The sequence below is a fragment of the Cucurbita pepo genome, chromosome 11 (genome assembly GCF_057944985.1).
Source record: "Cucurbita pepo subsp. pepo isolate OVF chromosome 11, ASM5794498v1, whole genome shotgun sequence".
Classification (NCBI taxonomy): Eukaryota; Viridiplantae; Streptophyta; class Magnoliopsida; order Cucurbitales; family Cucurbitaceae; genus Cucurbita; species Cucurbita pepo.
The window spans coordinates 1,051,296-1,072,458 of record NC_141808.1 but is presented as its reverse complement, the minus strand read 5'-3'; the positions used below and the strand labels follow the sequence as shown (position 1 = coordinate 1,072,458).

At 38.1% G+C, this 21,163-nt stretch overlaps 5 protein-coding genes across 8 annotated transcripts; 2 read left to right on the top strand and 3 right to left on the bottom strand.

The window, feature by feature from the left end:
- Positions 1-1,182: 1,182 nt before the first annotated feature.
- On the bottom strand, positions 1,183-2,862 carry HB33 (homeobox protein 33). The gene has a single exon (XM_023690132.2). It carries the CDS (start codon positions 2,371-2,373, stop codon positions 1,357-1,359), a length of 1,017 nt encoding a protein of 338 aa, XP_023545900.2. The 5' UTR covers positions 2,374-2,862; the 3' UTR covers positions 1,183-1,356.
- A 2,000-nt stretch (positions 2,863-4,862) lies between these two features.
- Positions 4,863-7,538, bottom strand: LOC111805474 (uncharacterized). Its single transcript, XM_023690582.2, has 2 exons — positions 6,994-7,538; positions 4,863-6,562 (listed from the first exon to the last, which is right to left on the bottom strand). Exons 1-2 carry the CDS (start codon positions 7,461-7,463, stop codon positions 5,095-5,097), a joined length of 1,938 nt encoding a protein of 645 aa, XP_023546350.2. The 5' UTR covers positions 7,464-7,538; the 3' UTR covers positions 4,863-5,094.
- A 1,996-nt stretch (positions 7,539-9,534) lies between these two features.
- On the top strand, positions 9,535-14,460 carry LOC111805192 (sugar transporter ERD6-like 6). Of its 2 annotated transcripts, XM_023690130.2 has the most exons (19): positions 9,535-9,683; positions 9,880-10,129; positions 10,311-10,373; positions 10,454-10,543; positions 10,629-10,688; positions 10,767-10,832; positions 10,904-10,969; positions 11,055-11,130; positions 11,575-11,639; positions 11,728-11,820; positions 11,969-12,049; positions 12,144-12,228; positions 12,727-12,773; positions 12,858-12,920; positions 12,997-13,056; positions 13,145-13,210; positions 13,290-13,349; positions 13,731-13,845; positions 14,134-14,460. In XM_023690130.2, exons 2-19 carry the CDS (start codon positions 9,938-9,940, stop codon positions 14,244-14,246), a joined length of 1,461 nt encoding a protein of 486 aa, XP_023545898.1. In that variant the 5' UTR covers positions 9,535-9,683; positions 9,880-9,937; the 3' UTR covers positions 14,247-14,460. The 2 variants fall into 2 exon arrangements, with proteins under 2 accessions (XP_023545898.1, XP_086984354.1); XM_087128228.1 differs by lacking the exon at positions 9,535-9,683 and having other exon boundaries at positions 9,992-10,129; positions 10,291-10,373.
- Positions 14,461-15,857: 1,397 nt separating this feature from the next.
- On the top strand, positions 15,858-17,641 carry LOC111805193 (uncharacterized). Its single transcript, XM_023690131.2, has 2 exons — positions 15,858-16,239; positions 16,765-17,641. Exons 1-2 carry the CDS (start codon positions 15,858-15,860, stop codon positions 17,427-17,429), a joined length of 1,047 nt encoding a protein of 348 aa, XP_023545899.2. The 3' UTR covers positions 17,430-17,641.
- Positions 16,785-20,410, bottom strand: LOC111805195 (plasma membrane fusion protein). 3 transcript variants are annotated; one of them, XM_023690135.2, is made up of 6 exons: positions 20,136-20,410; positions 19,931-20,038; positions 19,726-19,853; positions 19,381-19,481; positions 19,049-19,108; positions 16,785-17,375 (listed from the first exon to the last, which is right to left on the bottom strand). In XM_023690135.2, the coding sequence occupies exons 1-6, from the start codon at positions 20,347-20,349 to the stop codon at positions 17,372-17,374; spliced, it is 615 nt and encodes a 204-aa protein (XP_023545903.2). In that variant the 5' UTR covers positions 20,350-20,410; the 3' UTR covers positions 16,785-17,371. The 3 variants fall into 3 exon arrangements, with proteins under 3 accessions (XP_023545903.2, XP_023545902.2, XP_086984355.1); XM_023690134.2 differs by lacking the exon at positions 16,785-17,375 and adding an exon at positions 18,266-18,443; XM_087128229.1 differs by lacking the exon at positions 16,785-17,375 and adding an exon at positions 18,454-18,929.
- Positions 20,411-21,163: the final 753 nt, after the last annotated feature.

The following is a 21,163-nucleotide window of genomic DNA, read 5'->3' as shown; positions in this document are numbered from 1 at the left end:
TGGACAATTTAAAATAATTTTTTAAAGTTTGAGGATCAAAATATTAATTTTAAGAATTTTAAACACTAAATAGAAACTAATTAACTTCCAACTTTACGACCAAAAATAATTTTTAATTAACTTATTTTCAAACCATACGAGATAGTTACCACCTATCATACGCCTTGCTAATTTCACTTCATTTTCTGGCTCGTGCTATCAGTGAATTGAGATATCACTCTAACTATAGAAAAAAATTATAATTTTATCTTGAATTTAATTTTCATTAAAAATAAATTAACTTTAAAAAAATATTTTAAATTAAGGGTTAAAATAAAACTATAAATTAAAAAATAAAAAAAGAATTTGTGTAGGCTATGTGTAGCCCTATTTTTGATGTACCCATTCCCTATTTTTCAACCATAAATAAATAAAGCTTCAAGTCAAATCAGCTTTATACATCACACTCAATCTCACACATCCCTCCAAATCCAAAGGACTCTTTTGGGGCCCTCACCATTAATTTTTTAATTCTTTTTTTTATTTAAAATTCATTTTCTAACCCATTTAAAATATCTATTATCTATACAATATTTAAAATATTCATTTATCTTATAATTCAACATCATCTAACTTAATCTAAGTACAACTCTCCACGACCCCAATGTTTTTATTTTCAAAAAAAAAAAAAATTATGAATTTTTGTTCGTAAAAGACAAAATTTTGTTCAATATTTTTGAAAAAAAAATAGGTACATGCATCTCAAAATTTCAATTATCAACACCCGGTCGCTTTCCATGTCATTATATCAGATATAATTTAGAACCCATTTTAAAAATTAATTAATATAAAGTAATTATTAGAGTAATTAATGGAGACATAATGGATAAGAAAAGAAATGATTATTAGATGCATAAACTAATTTGGAAAGTTTTATTTTGAGAAACTTTTACTTGTCCACAAATAAGTAACTTACATTTATTATTACTTTATAAATTAAATAAATATAAGAGAGATCATAATACATTAAAAATATTTTTTTTAGAATTTAAAAAAATATTATTTATTATGAAAAATACAATAATGCGAGTGTGTCAGGATTTGGACCATTTGATTTAGGAGAGGGAATTAATTTTAAATGGAAATTGAAGGGGTTAAGAAAAGGCCCCATTGGTCAGAAAAAATAAAATAAATAATTAAAAATTAAAACCATAAATAATTGAGGGATTAAAATTAATTAAGAGGAAGAATCACAAAAGGTCTGTCGGACATGAAATTGTCTTAATATTCTTTGAATTAATATAAAACTTTTATATTCCCCTAATTAATTTTACGTGATTCTTACCTTCTTCTTCTTCTTCTTCTTCTGGCATTGGCTTACGATTCACTTGTGACGACGGTGCAGGTGCCGACGTCGACGGCGACGGCGACGGCGGCGGGTTCCGGTTCGTGATTTTCGTTCGGCTTCTTCACTGTGTTTTTGTTGTTGTGCATCCAGACTTTGAGGACTTGCCGTTTCACTCCCACATCGCTACAGAATCGTTCGACGTCTTCTTCGTCTTGCTTTTGAATCCTCCATCCGACTCTCTCGGCGAACTCTAGCATCCGATCCTTTTGTTCTTGTGTGAACTTTGTACGGTACCGCTTTTTGAGGGAGAACGAAGACGGCGGCATCACCTCGGCATTCGAATGGAAAACGTTCAAATCCTCACTGGAGGACTCGGTTCCGCCGCCGCCGCCGTAGGCGACGTTCATTGGAGCGATGATTGGAGCATTAGGACTGGAATGGAGGTTCAATGCCATGGAGAATTTATGGTGGCCGTGGAGAGCGGAAGGGGACGGCAATGGCGCAGGAAGTTGGAGATGGTTGAGCATTAAGCCTCTTCTGTAATTAGGACTGATGTTTAATTGACTCTCGCCGTGGATTTCTTTCCGGTGGAAATTCCGGTGACATTCACAAGCGGCGCATTTTAGAGCCTCTAGGGTTCCGTCTTCTCCGCTTGGCATAAACTCTCCGCATCCATCGTATATATTCCCCCCAACGCTCGCCGCGTGATTCTTCAAACATTCTCTATACCTAACTCCAGAACCCGCCCCCCGCGCCTTGGATCTACCGCCAGATGAAAAACTACCTCCACCTCCACCTCCGCCTCCGCCTCCGCCGCTACCTCCGCCGCCTCCGCCGCCGCCGTTGCCAATGTTCTCTGTAGTAGCCGCAACACAGTCGGCATCGTGGAGGTCGGTTTGGATATGGTGATGAGAGCCATTATGAATCGACTCTAGTCTCCGGTCGACGACTCCTCCGGACGAGGTTTCCCCAAAAATATGAGCGTAACCACCACCGGCGGAAGCCGCAGGTATTATTACTTCCTTCTCCTGTTCTCTGATATCCATGGAAGTAAATTTCGGAAACCCTAAGCGCACACACACACAGAGATTAACGAACAAAACCACAGATCTCCCAGATTAGAGCTTCAAAAACGAAGATCGAGGAAGCTAAATCAAAGGAATCGAACTCCCTGCATGCTGATTTATCAAAAAAAACTCCATGAAATTAGAAAATTACAAGGAATTAGTGGGACCAAAGGGGGAGGGTTGTGGCTTGTAAGTGAGAATCGGAAGCCAGTTTAGAGGAGCATGAGAGAGAGAGAGAGAGAGAGGGGGGGGAATAGGGAGATGCTTGAAGGGGTTCCAACAAGGGACAGTTTGGTTGCTTAAGGAGAAGCGAAGGAGAAGAGGGGGGGGGGAAGGGGGGAAAGGGTAATTGGGTAATTTTGAAAAAGCTAAAATGGCACCCAAAGGGAAGGGCATTACACAAAAACAACCGACAACGTCATGTTCATCCCTCTCCCACGCCCTGCCATAATGGGACCCAGAACCCACCCCCTTCATTATTGCTCTCTCTCTCTCTCTCTACGCACTTTACCATGGTCCATCACAATGCCTGTACTCCTATACTCATACCCCCCCCCCCCCTCCCCCTTTGATGCGACGTTACTTTGCTTTCATATTCCCTTCCCTCCCCTCTTACCCCCTAAACCCTAATCTTTTCTTCCTTAACCACTATTTATTTGGTTATTCCCACACATCTCTCTTACGCTTTTAAAAGAGATGTTTCTACGCTCTTATAAGCAATGTTTCGTTTTTCTCTTCAACCAACGTGTGGCTAACGTCTTTATTTCTACGATGTCTGGCTCTAATACCATTTGTATTAGCCTAAACCTACCGCTAGTAGATATTGTCTGTTTTGTCCCGTTACATATTGTCGTCAACCTCACGGTTTTAAAACGCTTCTACTAGAAAGAGAGGTTTCTACACCCTTATGTTTCGTTCCTCTCTCCAACTAATGTGGGATCTCACAATCTACCCCTCCTTAGATGCTAGCGTCCTTACTGGCACAACGTCCGGTGTCTGCCTCTAATACCACTTGTAACAGCTCAAGGTCATCCCTAGCATATATCATTCATTTTGGCTTGTACGTATCGCCGTCAAAACGCGTCTACTAGAGAGATGAGAGGTTTCCACACATTTATAAGAAATGTTTCGTACCCTAAAACGCATCTACCAGAAAGATGAGAGGTTTCCACACCCTTATAAAGAATACTTCGTTCTCCTCTCCAACCGGTGTGAGATCTCATAATCCACCCCTCTTGGGGGCTTAGGGTTCTTGCTGGCACACCGCGGTGCTTATCTTTTATACCATTTGTAACAACCAAGCCCACAACTAGCAGATAGTGTCCACTTTGGCCGTTACGTATTGTCATCCGCCTCACGGTTTTAAAACACATATGCTAGGATAAAGAATGTTTTGTTCCTCTCTCCAACCGATGTGGGATCTCAAATAGATAAATCTTTAAACTTTAAATTCTGACTCAAACAATAAGTTTTAGATACAAAATTCAAAGTTTGAATAAACGTACGGGATAGTGTTAAATTTATATACAATGCCCGACTGTTATATTATGATTTAATTTATTTGTTGTACCTAAGAAGTAGGTCTTTGCATAGAGGAAGTATTTTGGACATTAATGTAGTAAGTTAGGTGTTGAAATTGATTAATGAAGAATGAATTATGGTAGAAAAAAAAAACGTAAACTTGTGGTGGGAAAATATCGAACATTTAAATTTCAAATGAATAAATTATAATATTTTAAAGTATTAAGGACCAAAGTGAGTGAAATAGGTAGGAAAGTTCATTTATGACTTTTATTATTATTTACAAAAAATAAAAAAATAAAAAAAATAAAACTCTATATTATCCTCTCAAGTCTCCACCACCAGAATTAACAATATTGTAAATTTTTTTTTTTACTTTATTATTATTATTATTTACAAATTATTTTGGTTGGAATAATTATTATATGATGTTATTTAATTTATTTGTTTTGTTGTTGTATAGGTGACCTCGTTCCATTTGTTGGTATATTATAGTGGTCCCATAATATTCAATCCAAACAATGCATGAAATTATAAAATAACGCTTAAATACCTTAACTTATCATGATTATTACGTGACGTTCTATCTTTTTCATTAATCATTTAACAATAAAATAATATATATATAACTAATAAAATTTAAAATTAGGAGGAACCGGGATTGGAGCAGCACACTTAGCTCAACCAATGTCTTTCACCTTTGTATGATGCAATCGATGCCTTTTATTCGTCTATATAAATTTTTTTAAGTCAGACATGCTTGATTTGAAGTTTATATGATTGGGTGGGGGAGAATTTTTATTTATTTATTATTAATTTAGCTTTAACTTTCACTTTTTATAATACAATCATGATTCAAATAATTGATTATTAATTTAAATTATAATCACAACAACCAATGATTAGCTTAATATTGATCGATCTTAATCTTCATAATCACTCATTGATGCTTGTAATATTGCTCGTGCTATATCATTAATCACTTTTAAATTTTTTTAATTTCTAATATTTTAACTCCACACTTGTATTATTGGGCTTTATTCGACTTCGGAAAATTAGGCCCAATTGTTATGATGGGCCCATAAACGACGTCGGGCTATTTCTAATGGGCCTAAGAAAAACAAAGAGCCTTATTTATTTATTTATTTATATTAATCACACGAGGAGTGATTAGGAAAATTAAAGAAGCGAGAGCAGAAGGGGACGATTTCCCTCTAAATCCTTCGTAACGCCGCAAGTTGTTCCAAATTTGACGGCCATTAACACGCTCATTCCGCCGCCGGCCAGCTTCTCCTTCGCCGCCCATCTCTTTACCTTCCCCGACGTCGTTTTAGGGACGTTTCCCCTTTTTACTAGAACCACAAGCCCTAACTCAATTCCCTCTTCAATCAACGCCGCTTTCCTAATCCCTTCGCAGATTTTCCTCAGCGATTCCGCGTCGTTTTTGTCATCTCTCTGCATTTCGGCCACGACGGCCATCGTATCGGATATCTTGATGGCGGCGAGGCAGCCGCCTCGGAGATAGGCGGAGAAATTGTTGTAAGCTATGGATTCGATGTAATGAGGGTGGATTTCTTGGTTGTTGGTGAGTGTAATGACGTCTGAGCACCGTCCGATCACGAAGAGGAACCGATCTGTGCCTTTGATTACTCCTCTGTCGCCGGTACGGACGAATTTATGGCTTGATTTGTTGCTGAGTTTGCAGTGGAATGTGTATCTGGTTAGCGATGGATGGCCGAGGTAACCTGAGGCATTACTCGGCGACGAGATCCAAATCTCTCCTTCAACGCCGTCGTCGACTATCTCCCCTGTCTCGCCGTTAACAACCACCACCTCAATCTCCGCCGACGATTCATCCGTCAGCTTTGCACACGGCAACAACTGCCGGTAACTCGGCATCGCCGGGAACCACCGCCGCCGGCCTCCTTCTCCGCCGCTCCACGCCGTCGAAACAAAAGTGCAATTCTCCGCCAAACCGTACGAAGGCGAAACGCAACCCGGGTTCAACCCGACCGTCTTAAACACATCCACAAACTCCTCGACTCCCGACCGGTAAACCGGTTCATTAATCAAAATCAAATTCCTCAAACTGCACAAATCCAAACCCCCACACGGAGGAGTTTCTTCCTTCACCCGCTTGAGGACGAGTGGGAGAGTGAAAGACGGCACGGGAGTACACGTGGCTTTGAAGGAAGTGATGAGGTGGAGCCATGTGATTGGGCGGGTGACGAAGGAGATAGGTGAGGTTAGCACGCACGTAGCGCCACTGACGACGGTTAAGAGAAGGAACATGAGGCCACAGTCGTGGTACTGTGGGAGCCATGAGACGATAACGTCGTTTGGGTTTAAGTCGTAGGCCTTTCTCGCCACTCGAACGTTGTGGGCAGCGGCGCCGGCGGTAACCACCACCGGCTTCGGAATTCCGGTGGCTCCTGAGGTGTATTGGATTAGATAAGGCTCCTCTGGCTTACAGCCATAGTATGAGGAATTGGAGTGATAAAAGAAGGGCTGATCTTTACTGGAAATTACTGAAACCACTTGATCGGCCTCCGCCGCCGTGCAAGTTCTTAAAGTCTCCATTGATATCCATTGCACGCCCCTCAACAACAATGCTAACTTCCCGTCTGTCGGGGACAAGGAGAGGTATCTATACAATAATAAATAAAATATAAAAAGATATTTAATTTTGAATATACATATATCATATTTGACTTTTATTATATGCAAATATCTATTAAAAAAATTATATATATATATATATATATATATAATTTAATTTTTTTATTATAAATAAATATTATGATGAAGGATATTCTACTAATTACTGTAATTAAATATATGATATGATATTTAGTATTTTATTACTATTTATCATAAATGTTATATATATTTACTACCTTCCATTTCTTTTTTGTAATTTATTTAATTATTATTTTTGTAATTTATTTGATTATATAATTTCTATTTTTTTAAAATAATTTATAGATTATAAATAGAGAATTTCACATAATTATGTGTGGTTTCAACAAATATTCTGCAGACACCCGAACTAAGTTTTATTAATAGTTCAAAACATACCGGAACACGCTAGCGATGTAAGCTTGGTGAGCTATGGCGGCGCGGGGCTTAGTCTGGGAGAGGGCTCTTGCAAGATGGTGACAATTTTCATTCTCAAAACAAGGGTCGGGCGGGCTGATTGGGACACTCACAAGGCCAGCTCTTTGACAGCCATAGATGAGCTGGACAAGGTCGAGCCCTGGCGAGCACAATAAAACTACCGTGTCGCGCCGCCTTACCTGGCGGATCAACTGCTCGGAGATGAACTGAACGGAGTCGTGAAGTTGGCCGTAAGTTAGAAATGAGCCTTCATTCAGGACGTCGGCGGTTCCGTCTTCCGACCAGATGAACGCCGGCTTCGACCGGAACGCCGGAAGGCTCGCCCAAACCGGAAGATACAAGTCAACCACCGGCTGGTCCGGGAATATGGGATCAAAATTCTCGTACGACATTATCTCTTGTCTCTCTTCTTTGCAACTGATTTGCCGCATATTGGCCTACTTATACTTAAAAAAGCGTAGGTAAATTGCTGGTTAGTCCCTTTACTTTGTCTAAATTACAATAAATACTTTTCAACTTTTGGGTTGTCTAAAAGGGCACCAATATTATTTTCATAAATATTTTTAAATTATTCATAAATATTTCATTAAATAAATTGAAAGGGCAAACCCGCTAGAAACGTTTCATTTATGACACATTCTAACTAGAAATGTTCATTTAATCGCAGGACAGGGTCTCAGCCCTATTGGATGAAAGTGTCCCACAGAAGTTAATTTAGAGAATTGTCATGGGTTTATAGTCAAATAATACACTCTCCATTGGTATCCCTGAAGTTAATTTAGGGAATGGTCATGGGTTTATAATCAAAGAATACACTATCTATTGGTATAAGGCCTTTCGGGGAAGCCCAAAGCAAAGCCATGAGAGCTTATGCTCAAATTCTAAGTCGATTGTGATTGTAACGAAGTTTTTATTAAATGAATTATTGAGGATAAGGAAGAGAAGGGGTCTAAGATGGGGAAGGAGTATAAAGGGATATACCATAAGAATATGTGATATTGAAATAAAAGGTGCCAACTACAAACAGACGCCATAGGAAATAGAAGAGAACATTATAAAATTGTGTGTTTTCAGAATCTGGTTTGTGATAATAACTAAGATGAAGAACAAGCAAACCCTACCGATCTCCCCCCAATCTGACAAATGAAAACAGCCATATTATCCTCTTATTGGGTGACGTATCATGGGTTTATAAGTGAGGAATACTAACTTCATTGGCATGAGGCCTTTTGGGGAAACCCAAAGCAAAGCCATGAGAGCTTATGCTCAAAGTGGACAATATCATACCATTGTGGAGAGTCGTGTTCGTCTAACAGTATCATCTTATGTTCATCAAATTTGTATATCATACATGTCCAACAAGTTCGATATCGTCACAAACTTGTCCAACCCAACCCTAAACTATACGACCCGTCGTTAGTACGAAGGGGTAGACGGTTGAGAATTTGGTAATTGTACTTTCAATATCATAACAATTTAGTTTATGTACTTTAAAATTTATCACGACTTAATTAGTGAGATTCAATATCGGTTGGAGAGGGGAACAAATATTTTTTACAAGGGTGTGGAAACCTCTTCTTAGCAAACGCGTTTTAAAATCACAAAGTTGATGACGATACGTAACGGGTCAAAGCGGATAATATTTACTAACGATAGCCTTCAGCTGTTATTTTGACTTGTTATTTTGACTTGTGCAAGGCAACAACTCTTTCTCACTTAACTTGTGTGGTCAGCCCATTTGTCTTCCTTCACTTAGAAACTTTACGTCTCCTACCTGGGACTGGAATTAGTCTGTCCAAAATGGAACCATGGACGCACCTAATGGACGGGATAAGACAATGCATGCTCTTAAAGGCTTTCGATGTTTCATCATGACAGCTATGCAGCAACTTTACACTGATCAGTAGTAGCTCTGTCCTCACTTAGAACTCTATACCTCTTATCTAGGGACTGGAACTAATCTACCTAAAACGGAACCGTAGACACACGTAATAGACGGGATAAGACAATGCAAGCTCAGAAAGGCTTTCGATGTTTCACCATGACAGCCGTGCAGCAAGTTTACGAGTGGAATCAAGAGCTCTATAACATGCTGGTGGAGAAACTTAGCCATCCAAACAAAATCGATCTTAAAAAACCCTAAAAGAACATGGGTAGTTAATAATAAGTCTCTTTCTTTCCTTTGTGATGATCCCAATTTAAGCATGAACAAACCCAAACTAATTAAATGATTGTGCCAAAAGTTCCCAAATTGGGCCATGTTTTCATTTGACAACTCTACGGCCTTCATATCACTCTTTCTTTGTAATATCCCAAAATTAGGTAAAAAGTCATTAAATTTTTAGATTTGGTTTTAAAACTTTCAAAATTGCAAATTTAATTTATGTTTTTTCAAAAAAAAAAAAAAAAAAAAAAAAAAAAAGAATTTAAGTATATAAGATCGCTCGAGAGACGATGATTTTGAGCTGACTGACATTATCTGGAATTTTGTAAGGATGCATCTTAGAAACGTGTCGGTATATTCAAATCTAAAGTCTACAAAGCTAAGCGGTCGAATAATTAACAGCGCAACCTGTTCCACAACAATATTAGTCTCAGATTCGACCGAAGTCGCCAAATTGCCAACCAGTCGCCACGATGCTGCTCAGAAGGTATGGCCCAGTAGAACGAGCCCACAAATTATATATAATCTAATTCTGTATGCTTTAGGTGAATTTGTCTGGTTGTGGCCTAATTTATGAGAGAAGGATTGAAGGAGGTGATCAGATTGAAATATCCACTGTTTTTTTTTAGTATCTATATAATTGGAATTCGTTGTGGCATTTTTACAAACACCTCGCGCGCAAGATTGGGGAGCTGTTGATCTTCGTCAAAGAGGCTTTTGGAGTTGGGGTTTGAGAGAGGGATGAGTTTCAGGGATGATAGTGAAGATGGGAGGGACCTCAAGAAGCCCTTTCTGCACACGGGGAGCTGGTATCGAATGGGTTCGAGGCAATCCAGTCTGATGGGTTCGTCTCAGGCGATTCGTGATAACTCCATCTCTGTTGTTGCCTGTGTTCTTATCGTTGCTTTGGGCCCTATCCAGTTTGGCTTCACGGTAACTCCCTGTCCTGTCTAATTTTCCAAATCTTTGTGAGAATTTTTTCATGGAACTTAAGGATCAGATAGGGAAGAACACTTCGATTTCTACCGGTTCTGTTGATTCTTTTAGCTTAGATATTCATTGCAAATTGTTGATTCTGATGAACAAGCATTCAGAGTGAGTATTAACTTTGCAGGGAGGGTATTCCTCACCGACCCAGTTTGCAATTACTAGGGATCTTGACCTTACTGTCTCGGAGGTGTGTCTGTTGTCTGCTCTGTTCTTTCTTCATTCTACATTTGTGAGCTACAATCGTGTCTGACTTGATTCACCAAACAGTTCTCTTTATTTGGTTCTTTAAGCAATGTTGGTGCTATGGTTGGGGCTATAACCAGCGGTCAGTTGGCTGAGTATATTGGGCGGAAAGGGGTAACATTTGGTTCATTAATTCCTCTTGCTGAAGCTTTTCTTCTGTTTGGAGTATCAAATCTAGCTTTGATGTGCTTAATTTCAGGCCTTAATGATTGCTGCAATTCCCAATATCATAGGGTGGCTTGCTATATCATTTGCAAAAGTAAGTTTGAATGAACACTGTTTCATATGCAGATTGGAAGCATACTCTATCTGTAACCAATTTTCATTGTTTGTGTAGGATTCTTCTTTCCTCTACATGGGGAGGTTGTTGGAAGGATTTGGCGTGGGGATAATCTCTTACACGGTGTGACTTTAATTTCAGCTTGGTTATCTTGGATTATCTTTTTACTGAAGGGACTTTACGTTCCATTCTAGGTCCCGGTTTATATAGCCGAGATAGCACCCCAAAACTTGAGAGGAAGTCTTGGATCGGTCAATCAGGTTGGATACATTTTGTATTTGTACCGCAAATTGGTCTAAATCTAACCATATATCAACTCAGCTACTTGAACTTTTTGTGGTGTAGCTGTCTGTTACCTTGGGAATACTGCTGTCTTATCTGCTGGGACTATTCGTTCCATGGAGAATACTTGCAGTTTTGGGTAAGTAGTTATCTTGAAGGATTGAGGGATCTATGTTAGTGCTTGTTATCGTTTGCTAATCACACATTGATTGGAGAGAGAAACGAGTGTCAGTAAAGACGCTGGCCCCAAAGGGGGAGGATTGTGAGATCCCACATTGGTTAGAAAGGAGAACGGAACATTCTTTATAAGGGTGTGGAAACCTCTCCCTAGCAGACGCATTTTAAAAAACCTCGAGGAAAAGTCTAAAGAGAACAATATCTGCTAGTGGTAGGCTTGAGCTGTTACAGATTGTGCTTTGCGTGATGTTAGAAAGTTCTTCACAGAGGGTGTGATGTTGTGTTGAACCGTTTTCTAATGCAATGCTGTGACCATATATGTCTTGTTCTTCTTCCCCCTCTCCTTTTTAACATCAGAAATTACAGATATTAATTGGTGAAACATCACGACACACTTCGTTTGCAGGAACTTTGCCTTGTACAATATTGATACCTGGATTGTTTTTCATCCCAGAATCTCCAAGATGGCTGGTAAAAATCATGACATCAATGTCTCCAACTTGATGAAGCTAAATTTTAATTCTTTCAGTTCTTTATATAGTTTTTGGTCAACCTTTAGGCAAAGATGGGGATGACAGAAGAATTTGAAACATCTTTGCAAGTTCTTCGCGGATTTGATACCGATATTACTATTGAAGTAAATGAAATCAAGGTGAATGCACAATAAATTCAATGAATCGGTTTTTCTCTACTGTCAGCTACGAGTCCTGCTAGTTCATGAAGAACCATGGATAGTATATCTATCTGTAACTATGTCACACCATGAATCCAACTAACTGATTCCAACTTACATGATGCAGAGGTCTGTAGCTTCAGCCAACAGAAGAAGAACTATTAGATTTGCTGATCTGAAACAGAAAAGATACTGGTTGCCGTTGTCGGTACTGGCTCGAGATTTTGAAGATTCTGTATATTTATTTCATGTTATGCGTAGAATTCAGGAACTTACTTTTACTGCTCTCTCGCATTTTGCAGATTGGTATAGGATTACTTATTCTGCAGCAACTAAGTGGAATTAATGGTGTTTTGTTCTATTCAAGTACCATCTTTGCATCTGCCGGTGAGTAAATATATCTTGTGTGTATTAAATCCTTGGTTTACGTGAGATCACATATCGATTGGAGAGGGGAACGAAGCATTTCTTATAAGGGTGTGGAAATCTCTCCCTAGTAGACGTATTTTAAAACCATGAGGCTGACAGCGATATGTAACGAGCCAAAGCGGACAATATCTACTAGTGGTGGGCTTGAGCTGTTGCAAATGGTATCATAGTCAAACACTGGGCGGTGTACCAGCGAATTCGCTGGCCCCCAAGGGGTGGATTGTGAGATCCCACATCAGTGAAGAGGGGAACGAAGCATTTCTTATAAGGGTGTGGAAACTTCTCCCTAGTAGACGCGTTTTCAAATCGTGCGGTTGATGGTGATACGTTACGAGCCAAAGTGGACAATATCTGCTAACGGTAGACTTAGGCTGCTATAGTTTAACTCTTAAATCTCCATGCTATTGTTGCATCAAATGACTCTTCATTGTCTCATTTTTAAACATTTTTAAACAGGTATTACCTCCAGTAATGCAGCTACAGTTGGGCTTGGCGCTATTCAGGTAGAGTCTATAATTGATGTCCTTAGTGACTGATTTTCACCATCTGAGCTATGCTTTTCAGCAATGACTTGCATGTTTTTTTAGGTTGTTGCCACTGCATTTACAACATGGGTGATTGACCGCGCAGGACGTCGTCTTCTACTTATTGTGAGTTTCATGTTATTACTCTTAATTCTTTCTACTAGTCTACATCTTTGTTGATTATCTTATAATTTTATTTCAGATCTCCTCTGGCGGAATGACTCTTAGCCTTCTGATTGTTGCTGTGGCATTTTTTGTGAAGGTAAACTAGTTCTTGTTTTGTTTATTTCATAGCCTCAAGATCTTAGTGCATGTATCTAAGCTTTGTTGTGTTGCAAAATTGACGTCAGGATGCTGTCTCTGAGGATTCCAGTTTGTATAGTATAGCGGGGATCGTATCAGTAGTCGGGGTTGTGGTATGTCCAAGTTTACACATCGTTTAAATTAGTTGCAAAAGTTTGATCCTGTGAGTCAATAGGAGATATCTTGGTGCAGGCCATGGTTGTTGCTTTCTCTCTGGGTGTTGGAGCAATTCCATGGATCATAATGTCTGAGGTATGCCCCTTGTGCTACTTTTGCCTAAAAAACTTTCTTCTTGTTTCCTTTTTATGGTTGAATTGCTGATCGAAGTCGGACTATGAAAAGGTTTTGGGAGTTGTAAACGTTTTCGGTCCTAGTTCGTCTAGATTCTAAATTGGAACGAAGTGTTCATCCAAGCATCTTGTTACGAAATCTGAAAAACAGAACTATTTCCACGCAGTCTCTCGATTAAGCCTTTACGACGTTTCATCGTTTTTTTCCTCTTTCTGCTGTAAAATAAAATAAAATAACCTTGAATTGGTGAAGTAGAGGGGTCTGTAAAGCTATGCTGATTTAGAAGTTGGTTACAAATTTCTGATGAGTTTGAGGCTAATAATCTGTAGTACTCGGGTGCAGATTCTTCCTGTGAATATCAAGGGTCTTGCTGGTAGTATAGCAACACTAGCCAACTGGTTTAGCGCATGGGGAGTCACCATGTCTGCGAACCTTCTCTTAGGATGGAGCAGTGGAGGTATGTTTCTCTATCTTAGAATTATGCAATGGCAATTGATCCTCCACTGAATTAACGTCCGAACTCGTATGTGAAAAGTAATAATAACGCTCAAAATGAGCATAGTGGTTAAGACAACTCTACTCCTAAGATTTGTAAGATCAGGTGGTTGTCTCGTGTAAATAGTTGAGTGCTCATGAGGTTACTCGAACCCTCACAAAATAGAAATAGTAAGCATAAATCTTATCGGTTTAAGCTCTAATGAATATCATCTGAGGCAACTCATGGGTTTGGGTTTGGGTTTGACAGGAACATTCACAATCTACATGGTGGTGACTGGTTTCATGGTGCTATTTGTTACTCTTTGGGTCCCTGAGACCAAAGGCAGAACTCTTGAAGAAATTCAGTTTTCCTTCAGATAAACCCTCTCTCTCTCTCTCTCTCTCTCTTTTCCTCTTTGATTTTTTGGTTAGAAAGAGGACATATCTGCTGCCATCCTCATCAGACTCTTTCTCTCTCTCCCAAACCATAAAGTCTTCTCCTTGGTTTTTTCTCATCTTAGCCAATAATTTTGTTTATGTAATATTTGATTTACATTTAAATTGATTTAATGTATGCTTCTAGTTCTAGTTTTTAGTTTCTAGTTTCTGCATTGTATACAAAATGATATATTTTTTTAGTACAACAAATGTGTGGGGTTGAAGTTTAGGACCTCCGACCTTAAATAAAAGAGTGTATACGAGTGTATGTTAATTATGGTTGACCTAAGCAGAAAGGGTAACTTTATATGTGAGAGAGAATAAACGCCTAAATATTCGTCATGGCTTAGAGGGTGCAACTTAGCAAACTGATGCCCTCGCATCCTCTTCCCCTCTGCATTCTTTTAAGCTGAACACAGGCACTGAAGTGCTTGGCGATTGAATAGGATGATTGCCATAGCCCGAGATTCGGTCAGAAACACCTTTCTCACAGCTGAAAACTTCCAAATTTTTAAGGGTATCTGTTGAGTTGTTGAAACTCCAGCCTTAAAAGGAGGGCATTTCTATAGCAGTTGAGTGGGACTTACACTTCGAGAGTGAAGAAGGACTCAAAAATCCTACGGAAACTGCTGATTTGGCCCCATGCCCTTGAGCTAAAAACAATATATCATTCTCTCCTACAAATTTTACTACAAATTAAAGAATGCTTATAAACATTAACAAGTGAAATAAAGTTGTCAATCAATCTAAATAAATAAATAACTAAATCACATGTAGGTAAATAATCGGTTGGTTCAAAACAAACAAAACCGTTTAAATATCTAAATCAATATTTAACCTAAACTAATCCAACTAAGAAAAAAACACCTGGCTTCCTCCTCCATCTGGAGATTCAAATTTCTATACTCCACTTGAAATTTTTTAATTATCCAACTTCGAATACAAACTAGAGAGGTAAGATCTTAAGCGATATCCATTATCCCTTCGCCCCAAATAGGATGGCCCAATAACTAACCAATCAATACCTTGCCTTCAGCCAGAACTACGGAAAAATATCTATCTCTGAGAGCCAAACAGGCCTTGAAGGAATGGAGAATCAACGGCCACGTGCAGAAGAATCAGAATCAGAAAAACATTTGCCATGTAAATGAATAAAAACAAAGGTACCTGGTATTACTGAAGTAGTATGGCAATTTCAATATCCGAGCTATGAGCCACTCAAATGTGATCGCGCGTCTTTTTCGGTGGAGCCCTCTTCCTCTTCTCTTCTGATGAAAGACAGCACAATAGAATCCACAATAGAGAGAGAGAGAGAGAGAGAGAGCAAAAATACGAGATTTAACGCACTCGTGGAACTTATATACTCACTCTCCCTTATCATTAAATTGAGCTTTTTTTTTTTTAAAGCATTGGTTGTTGTGGCTCTCTTTCCTTATCCCATTCCATAAAATCCTGCTCTTTTTCCTTGCGCACACCTTGTTCCTACAAAAACAGAACGCATTATCTGCTTCCCTATTTCTTATCAATTCTAACAGCCCGTTTTATAATCGAAGCATGACTGATAAAGAGAATGGTTGGCCAGACAACCCAGGATGGTCTGAGCTAAAGCTTCCAGATTTGTTATTTGTAGACAGTGTACGTGAAATCCATGCCAGAATTGAGGCTGAATGGGATTACCTCCAACGCTCGGCATGTCAAATGGCAGCAGGAAGAGCGCTTTGGAAGCACATGATCCATGATCCACTGGCAGAGTTACTGGCTGGAGAAGCATGCCTAAGAAACCTTCATGAGAAAATAAAGAAAGATCGAAGCAACAATGCAAGAGAGATTTCTGGAGTGATTCTTGCTGTTCGCACTCTCTGGTTTGATTCAAAAATTGAAGGTGCTCTGACATCCATCGATGGCAGAGATTCACAGGTCGTTCTCCTTGGTGCAGGTTGGTTCAACTCCCAGAAGCTGCAATTAGTTAAACTTCATACTGCATTAAGAGGGTCCCAACCATAGCAGTAGAAGATAGCCATAGCCAACATAGCACAAATAACGACCCTGTTTTTCTTTTCAAGCAAAACGAGTCCTAATCAGGGTTGGCACTAGGCATGTTAGAACTGAAAAATAAGGGAAGTAGTGAAATTAGAATCTCACACATTGATATCCAAGAAAAGTGCGTAGTCCTTTTTATTTTTCTGGTCGTTCTCTCTCTCTTTTTTCCTCTTTCGTCTTTGGTGGGGTTGCAGTGGGGGAGAGGGCTAAAACGCTAGTTAATGATAGATAACCACGGCAACCTATTTAGTGACTAAAAATGAGGCCATCAAAACTACCAAAATGGGAACTGTATGCTTAGTCAAAGAGAATTATTTGCAGCTGCATCTGAAATATTTGAGTTTTAAGGGAGGAAGTATATAGTAGACTACAATTGAAGTTTTGTTTGAAGTTCAAATAATAGAGATCATTTATAATGTAGGAATGGATACGAGGGCTTACAGATTAAGTTGCTTGAAGGAAAGCGACGTTTTTGAAGTTGATTTCTCTGAGTTGTTGCAAGCGAAAGCCACTCTCCTAAAGGCTGCAATAGAACCTCCAAACGGGCATCATCATCAACAAAAAGCAAAATCGTTAAACAGAGTAGCAGCCGATATCAGAAGTAATGACTGGCTTGAAAAGCTTAAAACAGCTGGTTTTGCATCAGAGAAGAATACAGTGTGGGTTCTAGAAGGATTACTCTACTATCTTACCCATTCCCAGGCGCTGCAAGTGTTGGAGACAATAGCTGACCAATGCACCATAACCCACACAGTCCTTTTAGCAGATTTTATGAACAAGCCATCAACCACTCTTTCAAAGTCTGTCTTCCATTTCTACTGCGATTGGCCTGATCATCTACTTCCGTCCCTTGGATTTTCCAACACTACACTATCACAGATTGGAGATATGGATGCACACTTTGGGCTTATGCACGATCCATTAAATCTCTTCAATAAAATCCGCAGTCTACCTAGGTCATTGCAGACTCACCCTGATGATGGAAAACCTTGCTGCCGCTTGTACTTGGTACAGGCTTCTGGCTCACCTCAGCTACAACCGTCCCATAAAGACAACCCACAAGTAAGAAAATCTCTGAGTGAGTAGGTTGGATGAATGTCAGACGTCATATCTACCTGCTACCTATTACAACTATTCCAAGGAGAGCATGTCGTATTATACTGCCCAAGGTTTCTACACCATACCATATCAGAGGTGTAATCATACATGTGGAATTTGAGTATGTCGTGTGTAAACTATGCAATTAGAACAAACTTAGAACCTAAATTGTGCATTCTGAAAGAAGTAGATTACAAGCATTCCACTATAACGTTCACACTTATGCATGTGAAAAGAAATCACCAATGCAAACATCTTTCCCAAAATAGTCTACTATGCCAATGACAGGAGCCTAGGAAACTGAACTTATAATAATTAACTGGAATCTCTTGTAACAACTCAATCATTTGCAACAAGTAAAAAATTTTACATCACAAAATGGCAAAATCATCTGCAAATAGTTATTTTATCCCTGATTTTCAATGGTTATAAACTCTAAGAGTTGGATATTCATTTTTTATATACCATGGTCCTGTAGGAAGCAATGATAACGTTGAAAGCATCAAAAGAATCGGAAGGACTGCCTAATAGATGAAAGTTAGCTACTATCACTTGCTAACAGAGGGAAATGGTGTTCTGAGAGCACATGAAATGTCTGTCTTTGTTAGTATAATAATGATAACATATGACTGTCAAAACGAATGGATTTACTTATAAATATCTTGATAGCGTATTACACTCCCATATTTTCAAGATATATAATAATTCCACCAAACTAAATATGAACATGCACAAAGACGCACACATAAGCACATATATGATAGGGTGGGTACATATGCATTCAACTTTCAAGCACTAGATTTAGCACTAAAGAGGCTAGAGAATGAGCTTAAAAACTTTGCTTTTGGCTTCATTTAATTGTTGTTTGTTTGGACTTAACATAAGAAAAATCTAATTACAAAACAAAATCACGGGACTTAAATTTCAAGACAATCCTTAATACCCTTCTCGAATTTGTCGAGGGAATCTATGGTATCATTTACTGCATCCAGTACTTTTTGTCTGCAATAAAAAGAAAAAAGAAGGGAAGAAAGAAAGAAAATAAGTATACAAGGAAAGAGGTTTAGGTTACCAAAACTTTTTGTGCCTAAATTCACAGGAAAAGAGCCCGACAATATGAAATATATAGAGCAGTGTGAATGAGCTTCACTTAGTTAAAGTCAAGAGAATATTGTATCTGAGTTCCACGGCTGTAATGGCCTTGAAACCAAACTACATTTCCATCAGTTCCATGGATTCTTCAATCTTACAGCATTGCTACCCTCTAGGAAGATCTTGTGTTGAGTGTCAATTATGCACTCCCAAAGTACAAATTCCCACAGAATCTATATCTAGTTTCACGTCTCTACCATTCCACATTAGTCTTGAGATTTATGCAAGTCATGTAATAAAGCAAATGGAACACCTACTAACTCAACTGCCTAGACTGGAAAAAAGGATCATGCGGCCAGCAAGCAGCCTTATCACGTCAAGTATGGGGAAGGAAATCTGACATTTTGGATAATCTAATTATTAAGTAATTGTATTTCTCTATTAAAATCCTGATTTGAGATGAGACAAGTAATTGTCAAGATAAACTTTATTTGAGCCTTCAAATGAGGACGTACCTGTTGGAATTGACTTGAATATCAGTTTCATATGCAAGACTATTAAGAGAAGTGAACGAGCTGCATCAGAAGTGCGAGAAAAGATTACAATTGACAACCAGTAGAAACAAAACTAATAACTGTTGGATTATTGAAAGAGAATATATAATACAGCTCTGCAACTTTGTTGGAACTTTTTTATCTGAGCCCTTACGAATTTAATCTTTATTCATACCATCGTCCATACAAATAAAACTAAACGACCAAAGAGGTAAGCATTACTTATCAAAATCAAAGCATTATCCAGTTGAAGAAATAATATAACAGGCACCAGCAAATGAAATGGAGATTACCTTACTAGATCTTTTAATCGACTTTCAGCTTCTAGTTTTATAGGATCTTCGTTTCCAAGCAAGGAGGCGGCATTTTTCACAATCAATTGAAATGTACAGACCTTCAGAATTCAAAAATCGAGACCAAAGATCGTTCAAGCTAAGATATACGAAGAACATTTCAACATTTCTAACCTTGTTCGATGTGAATTAAGTTTATACTTCAACAAATTCTATGAGTAGCGACATAGGATGCTAAAATAATAATTTGAATTGTACTTTATATTTGGATAAATCCTGGTTCACAAACGCAATGAATTCAAAACGAATACAGAGAGAAACATAAGCAATGTTAGGAGATCGAACCTCGACTCCAGTGCTCGCTTGGAATTGAACGAACGAATTCCTGTCCTTCAAAACGCAATCCCTTGCAGCAGACTTCAGCATTCTTTGAACGTCCTCCATATCCTTGTTTGAGTAGTCGGAATCATTGGCTGCAAGCGGAGACGATGTAAGCAAATACCGAAACAAAGAGATAAAGGATAAACAAGAGACGGTGAAAAAGACTTACAAAGCATAAGGTAAACTGCGTGAAGGCTGTCTCTGGAGGCCTCAATTGGAGCCAAGAGGAACCTGGAGGCCTTCTTCTTCTGCTCCCTCAGCCAATCCATTGGTCCTGCTGCAAGCAAACCGATAAAACTAGGGCTCCAGGAAGAAAAAATAAACACAAGGAAAAACAAAGCAATTAATGAAACAACGTTGCGTTGTGTGCTTACAAATGCCGATATCGAAAGCAGTGGCGGGAGCAGGAAGAAACAGAGACGGCATCGCAGAGAGAAATGAGAGCATAGTGAGGCCTCGGCGAGATGTTGTAATCGGAAGGTTATGGCGGAGCGCTTGGCTTTGCTCATCGCTCGGTTTATGAGAAAGTAGAGAGAGTGGTGAGACGGCGGATGGAACCGAGATAAGGCGGAATCCGATAGTTGTCATGGTCGGAGAACGGTGAAGCTTCCGAGTAATGAATTATGATTATGAACTGAACCAATTTTTTTTTTCTTGTAAAATATCCTTTTTGTCCTCATTATGCGATGAACTGATAATTTTGTTTTTAGTTTTTATATTTTTAAAAGTTTCCTATAAAGTCATTTCTTTAATTAATTTTTATTTCATCATAATTTTTAAAATTTTATATTTTTATTATTTTATTTTAATTTCCTAATAGTTAGATTAAAAATTGAAGAAAAATTTAAATCTTAACCTTAAATTTATGAAGTTTAATTACTTTTTATAATTAATTTTTTTTATCTTCTATTAAATTGTATTTCAAAATATTGCAATTTTAACACTTAACAAATTATCACTCCAAATATTATTTTTTTTTTAAATATATATATATAATTTATAAAATGTAAAGAAAATATCATTATTTTTAGCAAAATTATTTTTTGCTTTCGATGGAATTTGTTTTTTCTACTAAATTTTATTTTATTGAAATTAATGAATTTTAAAAAATTATACACCAGAAAGAATTAGTGAAAATTGATCTTCCATAAAATTACAATATTTATTTTTTTTAATATAATTTAATGAAATTTAAAATTCTAACCGCTTTTGGATAAAGCTTTGTTCATAATAAATAGGGATTTACATAAGATAATAAGATAATTAAATATAATTATGTATAAACTTTAAAATATTACAACAACAAAAAAAAAACAAAAAAAAAATCAAATATCGCAATAATAAATATTTTTAAAAAAAATAAATTATAAAATATTCTTGTAATAAGGAGGTTTATAAAATT